This window comes from Lathyrus oleraceus, chromosome 4 (assembly GCF_024323335.1).
Source record: "Lathyrus oleraceus cultivar Zhongwan6 chromosome 4, CAAS_Psat_ZW6_1.0, whole genome shotgun sequence".
Taxonomy (NCBI): domain Eukaryota; kingdom Viridiplantae; phylum Streptophyta; class Magnoliopsida; order Fabales; family Fabaceae; genus Lathyrus; species Lathyrus oleraceus.
This window is the reverse complement of record NC_066582.1, coordinates 126,078,481-126,098,590: the sequence shown is the minus strand read 5'-3', so window position 1 is coordinate 126,098,590 and position 20,110 is coordinate 126,078,481. Positions and strand designations below refer to the sequence as shown.

The 20,110-nt window shown below is 42.2% G+C and overlaps 1 protein-coding gene across 1 annotated transcript in view; it reads left to right on the top strand.

Moving 5' to 3' along the window:
* LOC127136335 (casein kinase 1-like protein 10) overlaps nucleotides 1-19,636 on the top strand; it is a 115,261-nt gene extending 95,625 nt beyond the window's left edge. Inside the window, exon 9 of the mRNA XM_051062912.1 lies at nucleotides 19,409-19,636. Within this exon, the coding sequence (XP_050918869.1) occupies nucleotides 19,409-19,636 (228 nt within the window). The remainder of the gene's footprint in view (nucleotides 1-19,408) is intronic.
* Nucleotides 19,637-20,110: the final 474 nt, after the last annotated feature.

Below are 20,110 nucleotides of genomic sequence, written 5' to 3'. Positions count from 1 at the left end.
TCTAGCTGATACTTACTATGCCATCCACAGTAGGCATGGTAGGGGTGGAGCCATCAGGTGCTGTCTACCTCTCCTATTCAAATGGTTCATGTCTCTTCTGCCAGCCAGTGGACCGTTTGTGGATACCCAGAGCACTCTGAAGTGGACTCAGAGGATCATGTCGCTCACATCTTATGACATCAGGTGGCAATCTTACCGGATGAATGTGAAGAATGTTATTATGAGCTGTGGAGAATTCCGGAATGTGCCACTCGTGGGGACCAAGGGTTGTATAAATTATAATCCAGTTCTTTCTCTTCGCCAGTTAGGTTTTGTTATGAGTAGAAGACCACGTGAAGCTGAGATAGCTGAGAGTGTGTACTTTGAGAAGAAGGATGACCCTGTTAGGTTGGAGCAGATTGGGAGAGCTTGGAAGTCCATTGGCGTCAGAGATGGATCCGTCTTGGGGAAGAAGTTTGCCATTGCTATGCCCGATTACACTGATTGGGTCAAGAAGAGAGTAGAAATTTTGTTATTACCCTACGATAGGATGGAGCCGTTGCAGGAGCAACCACCTTTGTTCTTGCTGATAGTGTGCCTACTGAGCACTATAAGCAAGCCCTGATGGAAAGTCGTCGTCTGAGAGAGAAGGAGCAAGACACTCAGATGGAGTTGTACAAAGCTCAGGTTGATAAGCTGCACTTGGCCCATCAACTCAGGGGAGTGCAAGGAGAAGATGCTAGCAGACTGAGAAGCAAGAAGAGATCCTACGAGGAGATGGAGAGCATGTTAGACGCAGAACACCGGGAGCGCTTGAGACTGCAGAGAGCAGAAGCCAACTATCAGAAGAAGATCAGAGACTTGGAGAAGCAACTCAGAGATAAAGACATCCAGTTGAAGAAGGAAGTAGACTTGAGACAGGCATCAGAGGACCACCTTGGAGGAGAAGTCTTGGAGCTCAGAAGACAGTTGAAGGAGAAGATCACCCCTCTACCAGATTGTTCAGAATGCTCACTGTTGATCGACCAGTGCCATTACCTGAAGACCCTCATTCCAGAAGACCGTCTGTCTTAGTTTGTATCTCTGATTGTATTTTGTTGAGAATCACCTCCAGGTTGTTGGATGGGATTCATTTGCGTGTAAGCCATCTCTTGGATCTTTTTGTTAAGAATCACCTCCAGGCTTGTTGGATGGGATTCTTTTTCTTTGTACGTTGTTTATTCAGATATTCTGTTGACATTGGTTGTTATGCCTTTTCACCCTTATGAATGTATAAGGATGTCAGCATTCCCTTGTATCTATTGTTCTCTTGTTGCTGCAGGTTGCCATCTTTTCAGGATGGGTCAGGCTCTTTGAATGCCTGAGAAATGAGCATATCATGTGCATCATACGCATCATTAGCATCATACTCATATCATTTTGCATAACAGGTGTTCTTGATCGTGACTTCTCACTCTTGGTTCCTGTTCAGGCAGGATAGCTGATCAACGTCCGCACCGCTACTCAACAAGACTGAATCAACAGAGAAGTATGGATCAATTTCAAGCTGAGTTGGCTGAGATGAAGGCTAGCATGGCCCAGTTTATGAATATGATGCAAGGGGTTGCGCAAGGTCAAGAAGAACTCCGAGCCATGGTTCAGAGACAAGAGGCTGCAAATCCACCGATCAACCATGCTCCGCCAGAGGGAGGTCCGGTCAATGATAACAATGTTGCTGCTGCTGTACCCGTCAACAACTATGCTGTAGGTGATGAGTTGGGAGGTATTCGAATCAACGGTCAACCTATTGTTCCAGATGCCGCTAATGCCAGAGTAGTCCGTGCTCCGGCCCGTAATCCTGTTCCGATTGTTGACAGACAAGAGGATATGTTCTCTCTGCTCAGTGAAGACGAAGACGTTCTGGGAAGGGTTAATTAGAGAGACCGCAAAGTTGAAGCTCTTGCTGAGAAGATCCGTGCTATGGAAAGTCAGAATTCTCTCGGTTTTGATGTTACTAATATGGGATTGGTTGAAGGTTTGAGAATCCCTCACAAGTTCAAAGCACCGTCCTTCGACAAATACAATGGTACTTCTTGCCCTCGCACCCATGTGCAGGCTTATTATCGAAAAATCTCTGCGTATACCGATGATGAAAAGATGTGGATGTATTTTTTCCAAGATAGTCTATCTGGGGCTTCTTTGGACTGGTACATGGAATTGAAGAGAGATTCAATCCGATGCTGGAGAGATCTGGGTGAGGCCTTTTTGAGGCAATACAAACACAACATGGACATGGCACCGAGCCGGACTCAGCTGCAGAGTCTATGTCAGAAATCCAATGAAAGCTTCAAGGAGTATGCCCAGAGGTGGCGTGAATTGGCTGCTAGAGTTCAACCCCCTATGCTGGAGAGGGAGTTGACAGATATGTTTATTGGTACTCTTCAAGGTGTGTTTATGGACCGGATGGGGAGCTGCCCATTCGGTAGTTTTTCTGATGTTGTCATTTGTGGAGAGAGGACTGAGAGTTTGATCAAACTGGGAAGATTCAAGATGCTGGTTCCTCTTCTTCTAGGAAGCCGTTTGTTGGGGCACCTCGTCGAAGAGGGAGGGTGAAACTAATGCTGTTCAACACCGCAGAGATCAGAACAGAATTGAATACCGTCAAGCTGCTGCAGTAACCATTCCGACACCTCAACCTCGTCAACAACAACAAAGAGTTCAACAACCGCAACAACATCAACAACAACAGCAGCGTCCTTTCCAGCCTAGGCAGAAGTTACAGGCTGATAGAAAATTTGATCCTCTGCCTATGTCTTACGCAGAGCTACTACCCGAACTACTCAGGTTGGGGATGATTGAGTTGCGTACAATGGCTCCGCCTACAGTATTGCCTCCTGGATACGACGCCAACGCCCGTTGTGACTTTCACTCTGGGGCACCAGGCCACCATACTGAGAAGTGTCGAGCTCTCCAGCACAAGGTTCAAGATTTGATCGATGCCAAGGCAATCAACTTCGCTCCAGTGCCTAATGTCGTAAACAACCCTATGCCTCAGCATGGTGGGCATAGAGTGAACAATATTGAAGGGAAAGAAGCTGAAGATCTGGTTGTTAATGTTGATGATGTTCAGACTTCTCTGCTAGTCGTGAAGGGTCGTCTGCTGAATGGGGGTGTCTACCCAGGCTGTGATGAAGATTGTTTGGGCTGTGCAGAATCTGAGAATGGTTGCGACCAGTTGAGGACCGGTATCCAGGGTATGATGGATGAGGGTTGTTTGCAATTCAGTAGGGCTGTAAAGGATCGTGGAACAGCGTCAACTATCACCATTTACTTTAAACCATCTGAAGAACGTGGACCAAGGGTCGTCAGTGCACCTGCAGCAAATGGTACCCCAGTTACCATTCCCGTGCCTGTAACCATCAGTGCTCCAACTACTATCGTTGCGTCTGGAAGAAGGGCTGTTGAGAATAGTAGAGCCGTGCCGTGGAAGTATGATAATGCTCACCGCAGTTACAGAAGGGCTGAAAGTCAGACAAGACCAGTGAATCAAACTCCAGTGACAATTGGTGTACCGAATAGAGTTCCTACAAGTGTTGGTCCGGCTGTGGATAATGTAGGGGGTCCAGGAGGTTTTACCAGAAGCGGTCGTCTGTTTGCACCGCAGCCTTTGAGGGACAATAATGCTGAAGCTCTCGCCAAAGCAAAGGGGAAGCAAGCTGTGGTTGAGGAAGAACCTGTCCAGAAGGAAGCGCCCGAGGGGTCATTCGAGAAAGATGTGGAGGAGTTTATGAAGATAATCAAGAAGAGTGACTACAAGATTGTAGATCAGTTGAATCAAACTCCGTCCAAGATTTCTATACTTTCACTGTTAATGTGCTCTGAAGCACACCGTAATGCCTTGCTAAAGATGTTGAATCTGGCTTACGTGCCTCAGGAGATTTCTGTCAATCAACTGGAGGGTGTGATGGCCAATGTGAGCACCAGGCATGGTGTGGGTTTCACCAACTTGGACTTACCGCCTGAGGGGCGAAACCATAACAAAGCCTTGCACATCACCATGGAGTGCAAGGGGGCAGTGTTGTCTCACGTATTGGTAGACACCGGGTCGTCGCTGAATGTGTTGCCTAAGCAGATTCTGAGGAAGATTGATGCGGAAGGGTTTGTGCTTAATCCCAGTGACCTGATCGTTCGTGCTTTCGACGGTTCCAAACGTTCTGTGTGTGGAGAAGTTACCTTGCCTGTGAAGATAGGTCCTGAGGTATTCGATATCATCTTCTATGTTATGGACATCCAGCCTGCCTATAGTTGTTTGTTGGGGCGTCCATGGATTCATGCAGCAGGGGCAGTCTCGTCGACTCTCCATCAAAAGCTCAAGTATGTCTGGAACGGTCAGATTGTGACTGTGTGCGGTGAAGAAGAGATTCTGGTGAGTCATCTATCCTCGTTCAAATATGTTGAGGTGGATGGCGAGATCCACGAAACCTTGTGCCAGGCATTTGAGACTGTGGCTCTTGAGAAAGTGGCGTACGCTGAGCAGAGAAAGCCAGGTGTTTCAATTACTTCTTACAAGCAGGCTAAGGAGGTTGTTGATTCTGGCAAAGCTGAAGGCTGGGGCAAGATGGTGGATTTGCCGGTTAAAGAAGACAAATTTGGCGTTGGTTATGAGCCTCTCCAAGCAGAGCAGAATGGTCAAGCGGGTCCGAGTACCTTCACCAGCGCTGGGCTGATGAATCATGGCGACGTCTCTGCAACCGGTAGTGAAGACTGTGACAGTGATTGTGATTTGGACAACTGGGTTCGCCCGTGTGCACCAGGGGGGTCTATCAACAACTGGACGGCTGAAGAAGTGGTTCAAGTTACTCTTCTGACAAAGTAATTTTCTGTTGTTTTGTCATTTTGCATGAAAATCCTACGTTCTGCCCAAGGCGTAGTGATTCATTTTGTAGGGCCTCATCATGTTTTAATGATTATCATTAATGAAGGACATTTTTTGAACAAATTTGTGATCCCTGTCTTTCTGTTTTCTGTTTTCACTTTTTTCAAAACAATAAAAATGGCAATGTTTTTTGTTTTTGTGACTTTATTGAACTCTTTTTCTAAAACAAAGCATCAAACATGCAGAAGCGATCTTATGGCATTCACTATGAACAGTTCTGTTATGGCTCAGTATGATTTCGATAATCCCATCTACCAAGCTGAAGAGGAGAGTGAGGAAGACTGTGAACTCCCTGCAGAATTGGCCAGATTACTGAAGCAGGAGGAAAGGGTCATCCAACCTCATCAGGAGGAGTTGGAAACTATTAATCTGGGTACTGAAGACGCCAAAAGAGAAATCAAGATTGGGGCTGCTTTAGAGGACTCTGTCAAGAGGAGGCTGATTGAGATGCTGAGAGAATATGTGGAAGTGTTCGCCTGGTCGTATCAAGATATGCCTGGTTTAGATACAGACATTGTGATGCATCGATTACCTCTTAGGGAAGGATGTCCTTCGGTCAAGCAGAAGCTTCGTAGAACGAGTCCTGACATGGCAACTAAGATCAAGGAAGAGGTTCAGAAGCAGTGGGATGCAGGTTTTCTGGCTGTTACCAGTTATCCACCGTGGGTGGCCAACATCGTTCCTGTGCCGAAGAAGGATGGTAAAGTCAGAATGTGTGTCGATTACCGGGATTTGAATAGAGCGAGTCCGAAAGATGATTTCCCATTACCTCACATTGATGTATTGGTTGATAATACGGCTCAATCCTCGGTATTCTCTTTCATGGATGGTTTCTCTGGATATAATCAGATCAAGATGGCGCCAGAGGATATGGAAAAGACGACGTTCATTACACCTTGGGGCACGTTCTGCTATAAGGTGATGCCATTTGGGCTGAAGAATGCTGGTGCTACCTATGAGAGGGCAATGACGACTCTCTTTCATGACATGATGCACAAAGAAATTGAAGTGTACGTGGACGATATGATTGCGAAGTCGCAGACAGAAGAGGAGCACCTGGTTAATTTGCAGAAGCTGTTTGACCGGTTGAGAAAGTTCAAGCTGAGGTTGAATCCGAACAAGTGTACGTTTGGGGTGAGATCAGGGAAGCTCTTAGGCTTCATTGTCAGTGAGAAAGGGATTGAGGTTGATCCAGCTAAAGTCAAAGCTATTCAGGAGATGCCTGAACCGAAAACGGAGAAGCAAGTCCGTGGGTTTTTAGGGAGGTTGAACTATATTGCAAGGTTTATATCTCACCTAACTGCTACGTGTGAACCAATTTTCAAACTGCTCAGAAAGAATCAAGCGATCAAGTGGAATGATGATTGTCAGAAAGCCTTTGACAAGATAAAAGAGTATTTACAGAAACCTCCAATCCTTATACCTCCAGTTCCAGGGAGACCTCTGATAATGTATCTGTCAGTGACTGAGAACTCGATGGGGTGTGTATTGGGACAGCATGACGAGTCTGGTCGAAAAGAGCATGCCATATACTACCTTAGCAAAAAGTTTACCGACTGTGAAACAAGATATTCACTGCTCGAGAAAACTTGTTGTGCTTTGGCCTGGGCTGCTCGCCGACTAAGACAGTATATGTTGAACCATACTACCTTGTTGATTTCTAAGATGGATCCAGTGAAATACATCTTTGAGAAACCAGCTCTCACCGGACGTGTTGCCCGTTGGCAGATGATTCTAACAGAATATGATATTCAGTACACGTCACAAAAGGCTATCAAAGGTAGTATTCTGTCAGACTATCTTGCCGAACAACCGATTGAAGATTATCAGCCTATGATGTTTGAATTCCCTGATGAAGACATCATGTATCTTAAGATGAAAGATTGCGAAGAGCCTCTTGTCGAGGAAGGACCGGATCCAGATGACAAATGGACACTGATGTTTGATGGGGCTGTGAATATGAATGGTAATGGTGTTGGGGCAGTATTGATCAATCCTAAAGGTGCTCATATACCTTTTTCTGCCAGATTGACGTTTGACGTCACCAACAACGAAGCTGAGTATGAGGCTTGTATCATGGGGATAGAAGAAGCCATTGATCTGAGGATCAAAACACTTGATATATTTGGGAGATTCAGCTCTAGTGGTCAATCAAGTCAATGGAGATTGGAATACGAATCAGCCGCATTTGATTCCGTATAGAGATTACACCAGAAGAATACTGACGTTCTTCAAGAAGGTGAAGTTGTATCATGTCCCCCGGGATGAGAATCAGATGGCTGATGCCTTGGCTACTTTGTCGTCTATGATCAAAGTTCATTGGTGGAATCATGTGCCACATGTTGCGGTGAATCGACTCGAGAGGCCTGCGTATGTGTTTGCAGCCGAGTCTGTTGTGATTGATGAGAAGCCGTGGTATTATGACATCAAGAACTTCCTAAAGACTCAGGAGTATCCTGAAGGTGCGTCGAAGAATGACAAGAAAACCCTGAGGAGGCTAGCTGGAAGCTTCTATTTGAATCAGGATGATGTGTTGTATAAGAGAAACTTTGACATGGTCTTGCTCAGATGCGTGGACAGACCCGAGGCAGACATGTTAATGCAAGAAGTTCATGAAGGTTCCTTCGGTACTCATGCCGGCGGACATGCAATGGCTAAGAAATTGTTGAGAGCGGGTTATTACTGGATGACTATGGAATCCGATTGTTTCAAGTATGCTCGGAAGTGCCATAAGTGTCAAATCTATGCTGATAAGGTGCACGTACCACCAAGCCCTCTGAATATCATGAATTCGCCTTGGCCGTTTGCCATGTGGGGCATTGATATGATCGGGAAGATTGAGCCCACTGCTTCGAACGGACATCGCTTCATCTTGGTTGCGATTGACTATTTCACCAAATGGGTGGAAGCAGCTTCCTATGCTAACGTCACCAAACAAGTGGTTACCCGGTTCATCAAGAAAGAAATCATCTGTCGTTATGGAGTTCCTGAGAGAATCATCACTGACAATGGTTCGAATCTCAACAACAAGATGATGAAAGAGCTTTGTAAAGATTTCAAGATTGAACATCACAATTCTTCTCCTTACAGACCGAAGATGAATGGTGCTGTAGAAGCGGCAAACAAGAATATCAAGAAGATTGTGCAGAAGATGGTCGTCACGTACAAGGATTGGCATGAGATGCTGCCTTTCGCTTTGCATGGGTACCGTACCTCAGTACGTACGTCGACCGGGGCAACCCCTTACTCCCTTGTGTATGGTATGGAAGCTGTCCTACCTGTTGAAGTGGAGATTCCTTCTCTGAGAGTTTTATTGGACGTCGAACTGGACGAAGCCGAGTGGATTCGAACAAGGTTTAACGAGTTGAGCCTTATCGAGGAGAGACGGCTAGCAGCTGTATGCCATGGACAGTTGTATCAGAGAAGGATGAAACGAGCCTTTGATCAGAAAGTGCGTCCTCGAAGCTATCAGATCGGTGATCTAGTTTTGAAGAGGATCCTCCCTCCCGGTACAGATAACAGGGGCAAGTGGACTCCTAATTATGAAGGTCCGTATGTCGTGAAGAAGGTCTTCTCCGGTGGAGCCTTGATGCTTACAACTATGGATGGTGAAGATTTTCCATCTCCTGTCAACTCAGATGTAGTCAAAAAATACTTCGCATAAATTGACCCGCTGGGCAAAAAAGAAAAAGAGTCCAGGCAAAAAATGGGCATCCCGTCGAACCAAAAAAACAGAAAGAAAAGGTTCGGGCAAAAATTAGGGATAAAATGAAAAGAATTGTACACCCGGTAAGTCGAAAACCCGCAAGGGCGGCTTAGGCAAAAATGGGTATCCCGGTGGATTGAAAACCCGAAAGGGCGATCCAGAAAAAAATTAGGGATTAAAGCGAAGACTACAGTCTGAGTTGTCTGTGCTTCATCAAGCTTTGTCGTCTGCCATCTCGAAAGATGTGATCTGTCCAGTCATTCTTCTCAGAAAGCAAGGAGTTGGGAGGAAAACTGATGATCTGTGAGTTATAACAGAATTGGGAAATAGTGGATGTCGTGTTCACGTTGCCATTAGGATAGATTTTTTCCTTTTGTACGCAGTTACCTCTTTCTAGGAATTGCTTCCCAATGTATTTGCCTCTTCAGGCACATTTTCAATCAATAAAAGTCGTTATTCAGATAAATAGCTCTCTTGTTTTTATTTTTACTGTTTTGTTTGCAAAATGTCCGGATTTTTGATAAGCATTGCATATGTAAAACATGGAGGCTATACAATAACATGCAGAAAAATGAAACATTTGAAAATCATTTTGAATGTTGAGGACACTTGAGCGTATCTTGTCCATGTATCCCCCTGGGGCATTTTGTTGCGCTGTTTTTCAGATTGGCATCTGTGAGGACGCTTCCTTAGCAGATATTTTCCCCAAGCAAGTTTGGAAGCTATCAGAGCTATGTTCCCCCGCGAAGACGTCTGTGGATAGTGCCCTCTATTCCCCAACAGATCTAAGGATTGCCTATCCCCAGCCGGCCTGTATTTGCCATTTCCTCCCCGAGTGAGGCAGGTTCATTGAATTTTATCTCCAGCATTTATTCTACCCGTGGACTGAAGGATATCCCCAGCGGAGTTTACCTTTCCCCAGCAGCAGTGTTATGCTTCAACACGAGTGTGAAGTCGCTTTACCATTCCTCAAGCAGAATTCCCCGCAGAATATTTCCCCAAGAGGAGTCTCCCCACAGAGTCAGAGTATCTGATCATTTTGGCTCCCCAGCCGGAGTTTTTCATCATTTGCATTTTGCATGTAGTAATCATCGCATCCTCAAATCGCGTAGCATTTCCATTCAATATGGAGCATTACGCCATAGAAAAATTCAAACATATGCATTTCATGTGTTAAATTCACCAGACCATATCCCCGGCAGAGGCGGATCATTTCATTAGCACAACAAGTCTGCTACAGTTGCTCTTGACAGCGTTCAGGATTGGTATCTCCACGAAGGTTTACTACCTCACCCGTTGGTGACAGAAAGTTTGTTTCTCCTCAGTGAGACCCCCAGCAAGTGGTCAACCTTGCCTTGACATATCTAAGGTGTCATTCTTGTGATACCGGTAAGTGTCGTGTTAGCACCCGCGTGTGTTTCTTTTGTTTGGTGTCGGTAAACACCATTGTTTCGGTGTCTGTAAACATCGGTTTTCTTCCCAGTCATCTGTAAATGTCTGGTCATCACTTTTGGTGTCGGTAAACACCATTGTTTCGGTGTCTGTAAACATCGGATATTTTATCCAGTCATCGGTAAATGTCTGGTCATCACTTTTGGTGTCGGTAAACACCATTGTTTCGGTGTCTGTAAACATCGAGTTTTCTCTCCAGTCATCGGTAAATGTCTGGTCATCATTTTTTGGTGTCGGTAAACACCATTGTTTCGGTGTCTGTAAACATCGGATATTTTATCCAGTCATCGGTAAATGTCTGGTCATCATTTTTTGGTGTCGGTAAACACCATTGTTTCGGTGTCTATAAACATCGAGTTTTCTCTCCAGTCATCGGTAAATGTCTGGTCATCATTTTTGGTGTCGGTAAACACCATTGTTTCGGTGTCGGTAAACATCGAGTCTCACTCCAGTCATCGGTAAATGTCTGGTCATTTTTTTTGATGTCGGTAAACATCATCTTTCGATGTCGGTAAACATCGAGTCTTTTCCTCAGTCATCGGTAAATGTCTGACAAATCCCCAGCTAGAAATCCCCAGTAGAGTCATCTGTAAATGTCCTATCTGGTTTCCAGTTGCGAATATTTGTTTGTCTCTCACCAATAAATTTCTCATCCCAGTCATCAGTAAATGTCTGGTCATTCTTTTTGGTGTCGGTAAACGCCATTGTTTCGGTGTCGGTAAACATCGAGTCTCATTCCCAGTCATCGGTAAATGTCTGGTCATTTCTTTGGATGTCGGTAAACATCATCTTTCGATGTCGGTAAACATCGAGTCTCATCCCAGTCATCGGTAAATGTCTGGTCAATAAAATCAAAATCCCCAGAAGTCGTCGGTAAACATCTTGTCTGATTACACCACAAAGATTTTGTTCCTCCCCAAGCGGAGATGCCATCGGTAAATGGCCCAGTTTTCTTCGATATCGGTAAATATCAGATCCCCATTTGCAGCAGCCATCAGTAAATGGTCTTGCTAAGTTGACATCGGTAAATGTCCAGTTTCTTTGAAGCCACCATCGGTAAATGGTCTTGCTTCCTTTCTGCATCAGATCTGTTTCCCAGCAGCCATCGGTAAATGGTCGTGCTGAAGTTGATATCGGTAAATATCAAGGTCCCAGTTCTAACCATCGGTAAATGGTCTTGCTAAGTTGACATCGGTAAATGTCAGGTTTCTTTGAAGCCACCATCGGTAAATGGTCTGGCTTCATTTCAACATCAATCTGTTTCCCAGCAGCCATCGGTAAATGGTCGTGCTGAAGTTGATATCGGTAAATATCAAAGTTTCCAATTTTAACCATCGGTAAATGGTTTTGATTTTCAGAAGTTTGTTTTCCCCAGCCGCCATCGGTAAATGGTCTTGCTGAAGTTGATATCGGTAAATATCAAGTTCCCAGTTTCTAACCATCGGTAAATGGTTTTGCTTTTCTGAAGCTGTCATGCAGTTTGTCATCGGTAAATGACGTGGTTCTTTTGTATTATATCCAGTCTGTGCAAATTCTACGGTCCTTTGGTATTCAATCCCTGTTTACCCTAAAAGTCTGACAGCCGTTGCTATCATCCGTTCGGGTTCCCAGCTGATTGAATAGGGGCAGCTGTAGCACCTCAAATTTGCACCTATCATTATACATACAATTTCATATTAGGTCATAGCATATCATGATCCATTGCATAGCATTTGCATTGTCCCTCAGTTGCCTCAAGTGCAAGCAATCAAGAATTAGGTCAAACTAATCTCCTGATCAGTCAACCAAGCAAGCAAAGGAATTTCTCATTGAACCAAGGCCTTGGGGTTTGTCCAACAAGTTCACATGGCTTGGAGGTCTATTTGAAGTATTTTGGTCAAGGGTTGAAGACTTGGAAATCATCAGTTCATACATAGACAGTCAAAAACCCTAAAAAAGTCAATTGTCAGTCAAAGCAGTGGATGGTGGTCATTCTTGTGGAATTTGGGCATCATGATCAATAATCAAGAGTTCATACAACTTGGGACATCATTTGAAGTCAAGTTCTCAAGGAATCAGGGTTTGGAAGTCATCAGTCAATGCATAATCAGTCAGAAACCCTAAAAGTCAACTGTTGGTCAACTGTCCATTTAATCAGTGATTGGATGATTGGAATTGGTTTGTGAGAGTTCATTCATGTCCAAATAGTCATCATAGATCATGCCAAACACCATCATGGAAGAATTTGAAGCCAGATCAAAAATTTTCCAAAATGGAAACTGGGCCTGTAATTGAAACTTACCAAAAATGGAAAGTTTTGATCCTCAAACTTACATCTTGATACAAGCCTCAAATGAATTTTTGCCCAACATGAAAGTTGAAGATCTTGTTCTCCCATTTCCAAAAAGTCCTAGAACTCTCAATTCCCATGTGTGGTTGGCAAGTTATGATCGAATCGATTTCAGAAAATCTTGAACTTCAGAGGGCCATATCTCCCAAACCGTTTGGCCAATTTTGGTGGGGTTTTTTCCTACAAGTCACATTTGATCCCCTCTTTCCAAAAATATAAATTTCATGTGCCAAAACTTCACCAATCAAAATGGCATATTTTGACCTTTTTCATTTAAATGTAAGTTTGACCAAGAGTTGACTTTTTGATTTAAACATTTTTTCAACATTTGGCCAATTGGAACAGCTCATAAATGTCATTTAGAATGTGTTTGCAAAGTCAAATTATGCAGTACATGTATCCATGCTTAGCTTGCTTGAAATTTGGAACAAAAGGACACTTTCATCATGCTAAACCATGCTACTCCATACCATGCCTTGTACCTCAAAAGAACAGCAGCATTATGCATCATTTTGCTGTCAATTGGAGCCTCATTTTGCAGCCTAAAACCAACAGAAAAGCCATTCCTTGCTTGCTTGAATTTTGGAAGAAAAGTACATGTTTTCACTAAATCCACCCATACTTCCATAAACCATCCTTTGTACCACATCACATAACAGAGATTTTATCATGGATTTTCTGTCACTTTTGAAACATTAGTGGCAGCATCAAACAGATTGCAACACAGAATTCACTGATTCTAAAAAATATCATCTTTTACACTTTTGCAAAAACCAGTCAAAAAACTTCAAGAGAACTGAGCTTGGCCACGGATTGTTTCACCAACAGCAGACCTTAATATCATTCTTCTGTCAATAGAAAACACTAGCAGCCGCCTCAAAAACTCAGAAATCCATTCATTCTCAAAAAATCTCAAGGACCTTTTTCCAACTTTTTGCTTCAAACCTTGATCTTTCCTGAAGGTATTATACTCCAATCACTAATTCAAGTGCAGATGAGGACCTGTTGAAGCATTTTTCGAGCAAGATGAGTAGAAATTGCAGCTGTCATGAGCTTGAGGATTCACAAAACAGTTGGAGCATTCGCGGAAAGGGATCATAACTGAGTCGTAATCTTCATTTCATTCATCCATTGAAGCGTAAATGCACTCCTGTTTTCACATATGGAGCTTTGAAATCGCAGATTCCATGGCTGTTGTTCCTTAAAGGTCAGATTTCGCGTGGCTTATTTCTTGTTTATAAGCATATAATCATGAGGTTCCTTTCACCCTGATTCTATAGATGTAAATTTTGTGAAAAACGGTTGCATATTGAGAGAAATATATGGATTTTAAGTTTCATACTCAAATATGTTTGTGTTTAATTCTTCCACAATAAGTTGATTTAGTGAATATGAAGGTTGGATTATGGATGTGCGTATTTAAATGAACATTTTGGTGTTTTTGTTTTTGAATTTGGAGAGGAAAAGTTTTGGCCTGGGTTTATGCTGATGAACTTGTTGCTACTGCCAATGTTTTTTCTGCAAATGTGAATACTGTATGTTGCTGCTACCATTGTTTTTCCTTTTTCCTTTTCTTTCCTTGCCGCGCCGTACATCCTAGGGGCACTTGCTGGCTGTGCATTGTGTTTCTAAATGAAACACATTGATTGGTTGAGGGAATAGGCCATGCGGACGTGTTACAGGACGTGGGTCCCGCTGGCTGGGATTTAAAATCCCCTTAAATTGTCACTGCTGTTGCTGCGTAAAGGAAAACATGGCAATTGATGTTGGGAACATGCTGTACCGAAGTGACCGTGGGCCAGGCATTAATGCAAGTGGCCGTGGGCCCCACTGTTGGGGATCCTGAATCCCATTCACTTGGAACGATAGCGCTCCACTGCGCGACATGTGTCGCTTTCTCTCTTTTTTTTTATGTATATTTATTAAATAATTAATCAATAACATTTCCTTGCATTTTCATCTTTTATTTCATACAAACTTCAAAAATTCACAAATAATTAAGGGATGATCCAATTGGGATGGGACTTTTTGCATTATTTTCCATTTTTCATCTAGTTTTTTATAAGCATTTTTATTCAAATTGTGCTCATATGGAAAATTAAATGTACTAGGGCTTTGTTTATGTGACCATATTTTGTACACTTTGCCAAAACATTTGTGAAATGGTGATACTTTATCAAATGGCTCCCAAATTTTTTGTGTTTAAACTAGACACACTCATGGTGATTTTGGTGTAGAGTTTGTGAATTTATCATTTGTGGTTTGTGAGTTATGATTTTTTGAATTAGGGTGTGACAATTTGTGTCACACCATTGATGTCCAACTTCATGATTTTCATAGCCATGCTTCTTGACCTCCAATTGATCCCAAATTTTGCATGAACCTACTCTTGTATGTCTAGATTACATGTGAATTTTCTTGGATTTATTTGAACTATTTTCCATTTGTTTGAGATTTTTCCTCCCTGCCTAGTCAAATGTTGACTTTGTGTGACACATGTTCCCATTTCATTTGTGAAATTCTCATACTTTATTGGATGGACATGAAATTTTGCATGAGATAACTGGACATCCTCATCTTTGCCATGGTTTTGATCCCACTCATTTATCATACACCATTCTTGACTTATGATTTTTCTAAGTAGATGCATGTTTGGTTGACTTCTTTGAGCATGTTCAAATTGGCTTTGACTTTCTGATTTTCATTGACTGCCTTCCACTTGCCCAAATGGGATGAAATTTGACATGCTTACCATGCTATGTGTTAGGTTTGATCATGATTTATTTGATGATTTTTGGAAAATGTTTAGATTGCTTTTGATGCAAGTCTTGCTGTTGACTTCTATGAGCTCCTGTTTGCCATGTTTTGACCTAAATGGTTCATGAAATGATGATGATGATTGATATGAATGTGAACCCAATTGGTTTTGTTTCCTAATTGTTTGAACATGATTTTGGATACTTACCCCTTTCTGTTTGGACTTTCTCATTCACTTTTGACCCTAGGCCTGCCCTAGTGGTCCTGTTACTCACCTTTGAGTTTGTGTTTTCAGGTTGACCATCAAATGGCCATTAAGACCAATTCTTTTGATTGAGCTTACTCAAGTATCATTGTCTAACCTCTTTGTTTTGTAGGCGGCTTGGCTCACATGCCTAAAGCCTTGTGCCTTGCACATCCATGTGCCCCTAATTGACTATTGGTGTCTGTTTCTGTTTGTTTTGTTTGAAGTTGCATACTAACATCTACTTGACTGTTTCAGGTGCTTTAGTTGCTTAGTTCCTTGTGAACTTTTTGCTTTGCTTTGCTTGTATAAGCAATTTGCATTGAGGTATGTCTCTTTGTCTTCATGTAGTCTGGAAGACCTGGCCTGTTACTTGGCCAGGCAACTGTCTGAAGTCCTCCTTAAGAGGCAATGTTTGTGACTGTTTAACTTTGTCCTTGCATAGAGTCAAAGACCTCCTAAGTGAAGAGGCAATTGGTGGAAGGTAGGGATATGCAATCTATCCCCCACTATTCAGTGTGTCATCTGCTTTGCTCACACCACTGTGTTGATGCATTTCAGATACAAACCCAAGATCTTGTACAACTGTACAGTTGAGTCAGTTTCAAATGTGTAGAAGGGTTCCCCCTTTCTGGACCCACACATTCTTGTCAAATGCTCTCCCTGGCCAGGGATAGAAGCAATGAGGCACACCCCTCATCACCTTTCATCTGCTTCACCTTAGTCTCTCAATGGCAAGGTTAAGAGCAACACTCACCCCATTCCAGAGGTTTGTTTGTCGAGGTTGATGTGACCCCTTGACTAAAACCCAACCCTTGTTTGAGCCACTTGTTTGTGTATAGCGTGTGCTATCTGTGCTTGTAGGATTGTTTGACTTGCTTCCTGTGCAAGATAGGATTGTTTGACTTGCTTCCTGTGCAAGTTAGGATTAGTTTAGACTTGCTTCCTGTGCAAGTTAGGTTTTGCTTGGCTTGCTTCCTGTGCAAGTTAAGTGTGTGTGGCTTGCTTCCTGTGCGAGCCATGCTTAGGATAGGTTGGCCCTTGTGCCATTTAGCTAGAAACCTTAACTTAGGGATGATTTGCATGATAACATCTAGGCTCGAGTCGTAGTCTCCCTAGTTGTGTCTCCCTCTGTTATCTGGTTAGGCTAGTCCTTTATCCCTGCGTAGGGGAACTACATCGCCCTGATCTTCATACCAGATGAAGTATGTAGGCAGGAGATTGAGCTGATCTCTCCGGGCGCCCTTTTTCTTTTTGTGTGTGTTGTCTGACAGTTGCTAGGCTCGAGTGCCTGACTCCTTAGCAATTTGTTGTCTGTCTGTTTGAGTGTGTGCTTGACAGTTATAGGCTCGAGTCCCCGACTCCCTATTAACTTGTTGTGTTGTTGTGTGCTTGGAAGCTGATGTAAGTCCATCGAGTGGCATTTAGGTTCCAGTGTGCGTGTGTTTGGTTCGGATGCTGATGTAAGTCCAGCAATTGGCATTCAGGCTCCATGTTTGCCCTCTTGAGTGCGTTTTGGTTCGGATGCCGATGTAAGTCCAGTGATTGGCAGTCGGGCTCCACGTTTGCCTGTGTTTGTTTGTGCGCGTGTCAGCCGAGCTACGAATGCTCTGATTCTTCTCTCGTCCGAGAAGATACGTATGCATAGGATGCGATATCCTAGCGAGCATGTGTCGTTTCCCCAGTCCGAACTACTTCGACTCTGATGTCTATGCCTGATAGACTAAGTAGGCCCAGGATGCGACATCCTGCCGAGTCAGTTTCAGTCAGTTTCTTGCGTTTCTTTCAGCCAGTGTGTGTGAGTATTTGAGCAGCGTTTAGCAACCAATTTTCCTTTCTTTTGTGCGTGGATCCCGTAGAGTACTACGGATGCGTAGGGGTGCTAATACCTTCCCTTCGCATAACCGACTCCCGAACCCATACTCTTTGGTCGCGAGACCATGTTCTTTCCCAGGTTTACTCTGAGCGTTTCCTTTCCCTCTTTTGGGATAAATAACGCACGGTGGCGGCTCTGCTGTTCTTTCTTTCCCGCCGGTTTTTCGCGCGATGCGACAGGGGGGGGGTGTCATACCCCAATTTTGTTTGGGTAAAGAAAAATCTTCAACCAGCATTCACTACCCAATGTTATAAGACATGTATCTTATCTTAAGACATAAGCTTCATCTTAAGGTTTCTCAGCCCTTGGTGACATCAAGTCTTCAATGACATTTTTCATCTGTTAAGATCCTTAAGAAAATATCAGCTGCATTTGTTTTTACTGAAGCATGGGATGGTATGTGCATTTTTGGATAACAAAGCCCATTGTGGTTTACCCATAAGATCTCTTTGTTTCAAAGGCCCATTTGCATAAACGTGTCCATAATTTAAAAATTGGTTTGAATCTTTTTACATTACTAATCCAAAATCCATTTGATTATCGGTAAGGTATTAAGAGCCATGGATATTTTTATGATCACTCAACCCATTAGCACGTCTCAAATGCATATGCCAAATCTCTAAACCATTCATAAAAAATCCTTAAACTAAACTTGCATCTTTTCTAAGTGAGTATGTTGGTTTAAGATTAAGATATTACATGCATGAGTATTTAATTGGTTTCTATGATCAAAGTTTGAAATTGCAATATTTTTTGTGACATGTTTTATCTTAGGCCTTTTTGGCACATTTTATTTTGTTAATATTAATGTGTTAAAGTTAATCAGATTGAAAATCCATTAAATTGCATTGTTGAGCCAAATCCATTTTCAGTTTGAATTGTAGTTTAAGCTTTCTTTTGATTAACATAATTAAATTATTAAGGCAAGGTTTAAAACTTTAAAAAAGGATTAATTGCACAAATCATATTCCAAGTGGTATTCCAAATCATATTCCAATTAAATCCAAATATTACAAGTTACTCTAAAAAGGCCAAGGCATAATTAAATAGAGCTTAAATTAAAATTATAAAAAATCTTGCTATTAATCCAAAAGATAGTTATATAAGTATCCAAAAGGAGGTTACAATTGGATTCCTGCATATCACAAACAATCCATAAATTTAGAATCCAAAAATTGTTACAGCTAAACAAATTTGAAGAAATGTTGAACAATGGATTGTCCAGCAGTTTGAGGCAGCAAGTCTTCAAAGTTTCTTTCCAAAGCCAATGGTCCCTCCTTGTAGTGCCCCCTAACTCCAAAAGCCAGCGCCCCTTTTCAGTCAATTCAACATCACTTCACCTGCAACTGCAAAACCAAATTCAAGATTAGAGAAAAACAGCTTATCAAATAAGCACTTAAAACAAATTGAAAAATAAAGCACAAAATAAACAGATTTTTTGGTTACTCAATGAACCAAAGGAAACGCCAAAACATACATCCCAATAATCAATCCAAAACAACCTTAAATCCATAAGGTAATTGTCCCACAAAATCTGGAAACGGGATTCAACAAGCAATCTCAAAAGCAGAATTCACATATATAAACAAAATCAATTAACAAAAGGGGGACATTGTTCTTGAAATCCAACAAAAAAAATCAAAGTATTATTAACCAAGCCAAGAACACGTTCTAAAATAATACCAGAAGAAAGCATCAATTTTTTTAAATATCAAAACAACAAATCCACATCTGTTTGAAAATCAAGAAGAAAATAATCAAATATTTTCTTGTTAAACCAAAACCCTAAGTTTCGAACCAGCAGTAACAATATTCAAAACAAAAAGAAGAAGGAAAAGAGAAGGAAACGAGGGACTTATCGTGAAGGAGGGAAGCGTCGCCGGAGGTTGACTTCGAAGAGTAAGCCCATTCTCATTCACCTTTCCATGCCATCATCTTCGTTTCTTCGTGTGGGTTAAAACCCCTCTTTCAATTTCTTCAAAAAACATTGCTGCAGAAGTTTAAATCTGGATTTTTAGGGTTAGGTTTTGGATGTTTTGACTTTCGCTGTTTAGGTTAAATCGGAGTTTGTTGGCCGTGAGAGAAAGAGAGAGGGTATTAGGGTTTAGATCTTCTTTTCTTTTGGGGTACCGATCCGGACATTGGAGAAGGAGTTTGAAGAAAACAAGGTTGGATTCGGAGAGAGCGGCCAAAATAAGTTAGGTTCATGTTTGGAAGTTTTGGTTTTGAGGTGGTTGGTCGCCGGAGGAGACGGCGGCGCCGCCGCGGTTGGCCGACCGCCACCGTCTTCTCCGGTCAAGGATGGCTGTGGGAGTGGCGGTGATGAAACGCTTAAGTTGCAGAGCAACTTGTTAGGCGAGAGGGAAGAGAGAGAGTGAGAATGGAAAAATGATCTCTCTTTCTCTCTCTCTCTGATTTTTTCGTTTTTATATGTTGACCAGGCCTTGCTGACTCGCTTTGGGCCAACCCAGGTTGGGCCCAAAGATCTTTTTTTCCAAACTCACCCCCTTTTCTGTCCAGTAGCGCCCAAATTGATGGGCCTTTCATTTCAAGCCCATTTATTCTCTTTTTTTGGTTTTTCTTTCATTTTTTATCCTTAAACATTATATAGATATTATTAATATTATTATTAATACCTAATTAATTATTTGCTTATATTATCATTATTTATTTACTCATATCATTTAATCAAATAATCCACTAATTATTTAATTATTTAATTATATTATTACTATTATCACTTATAATTGTTTCTCTTTTATTTCCTATCTTTAAAAAAATCATATATATATTGTTAATATTATTATTAATACCTAATTAATCATTTGTTTATATTATTATTGTTTAATTAC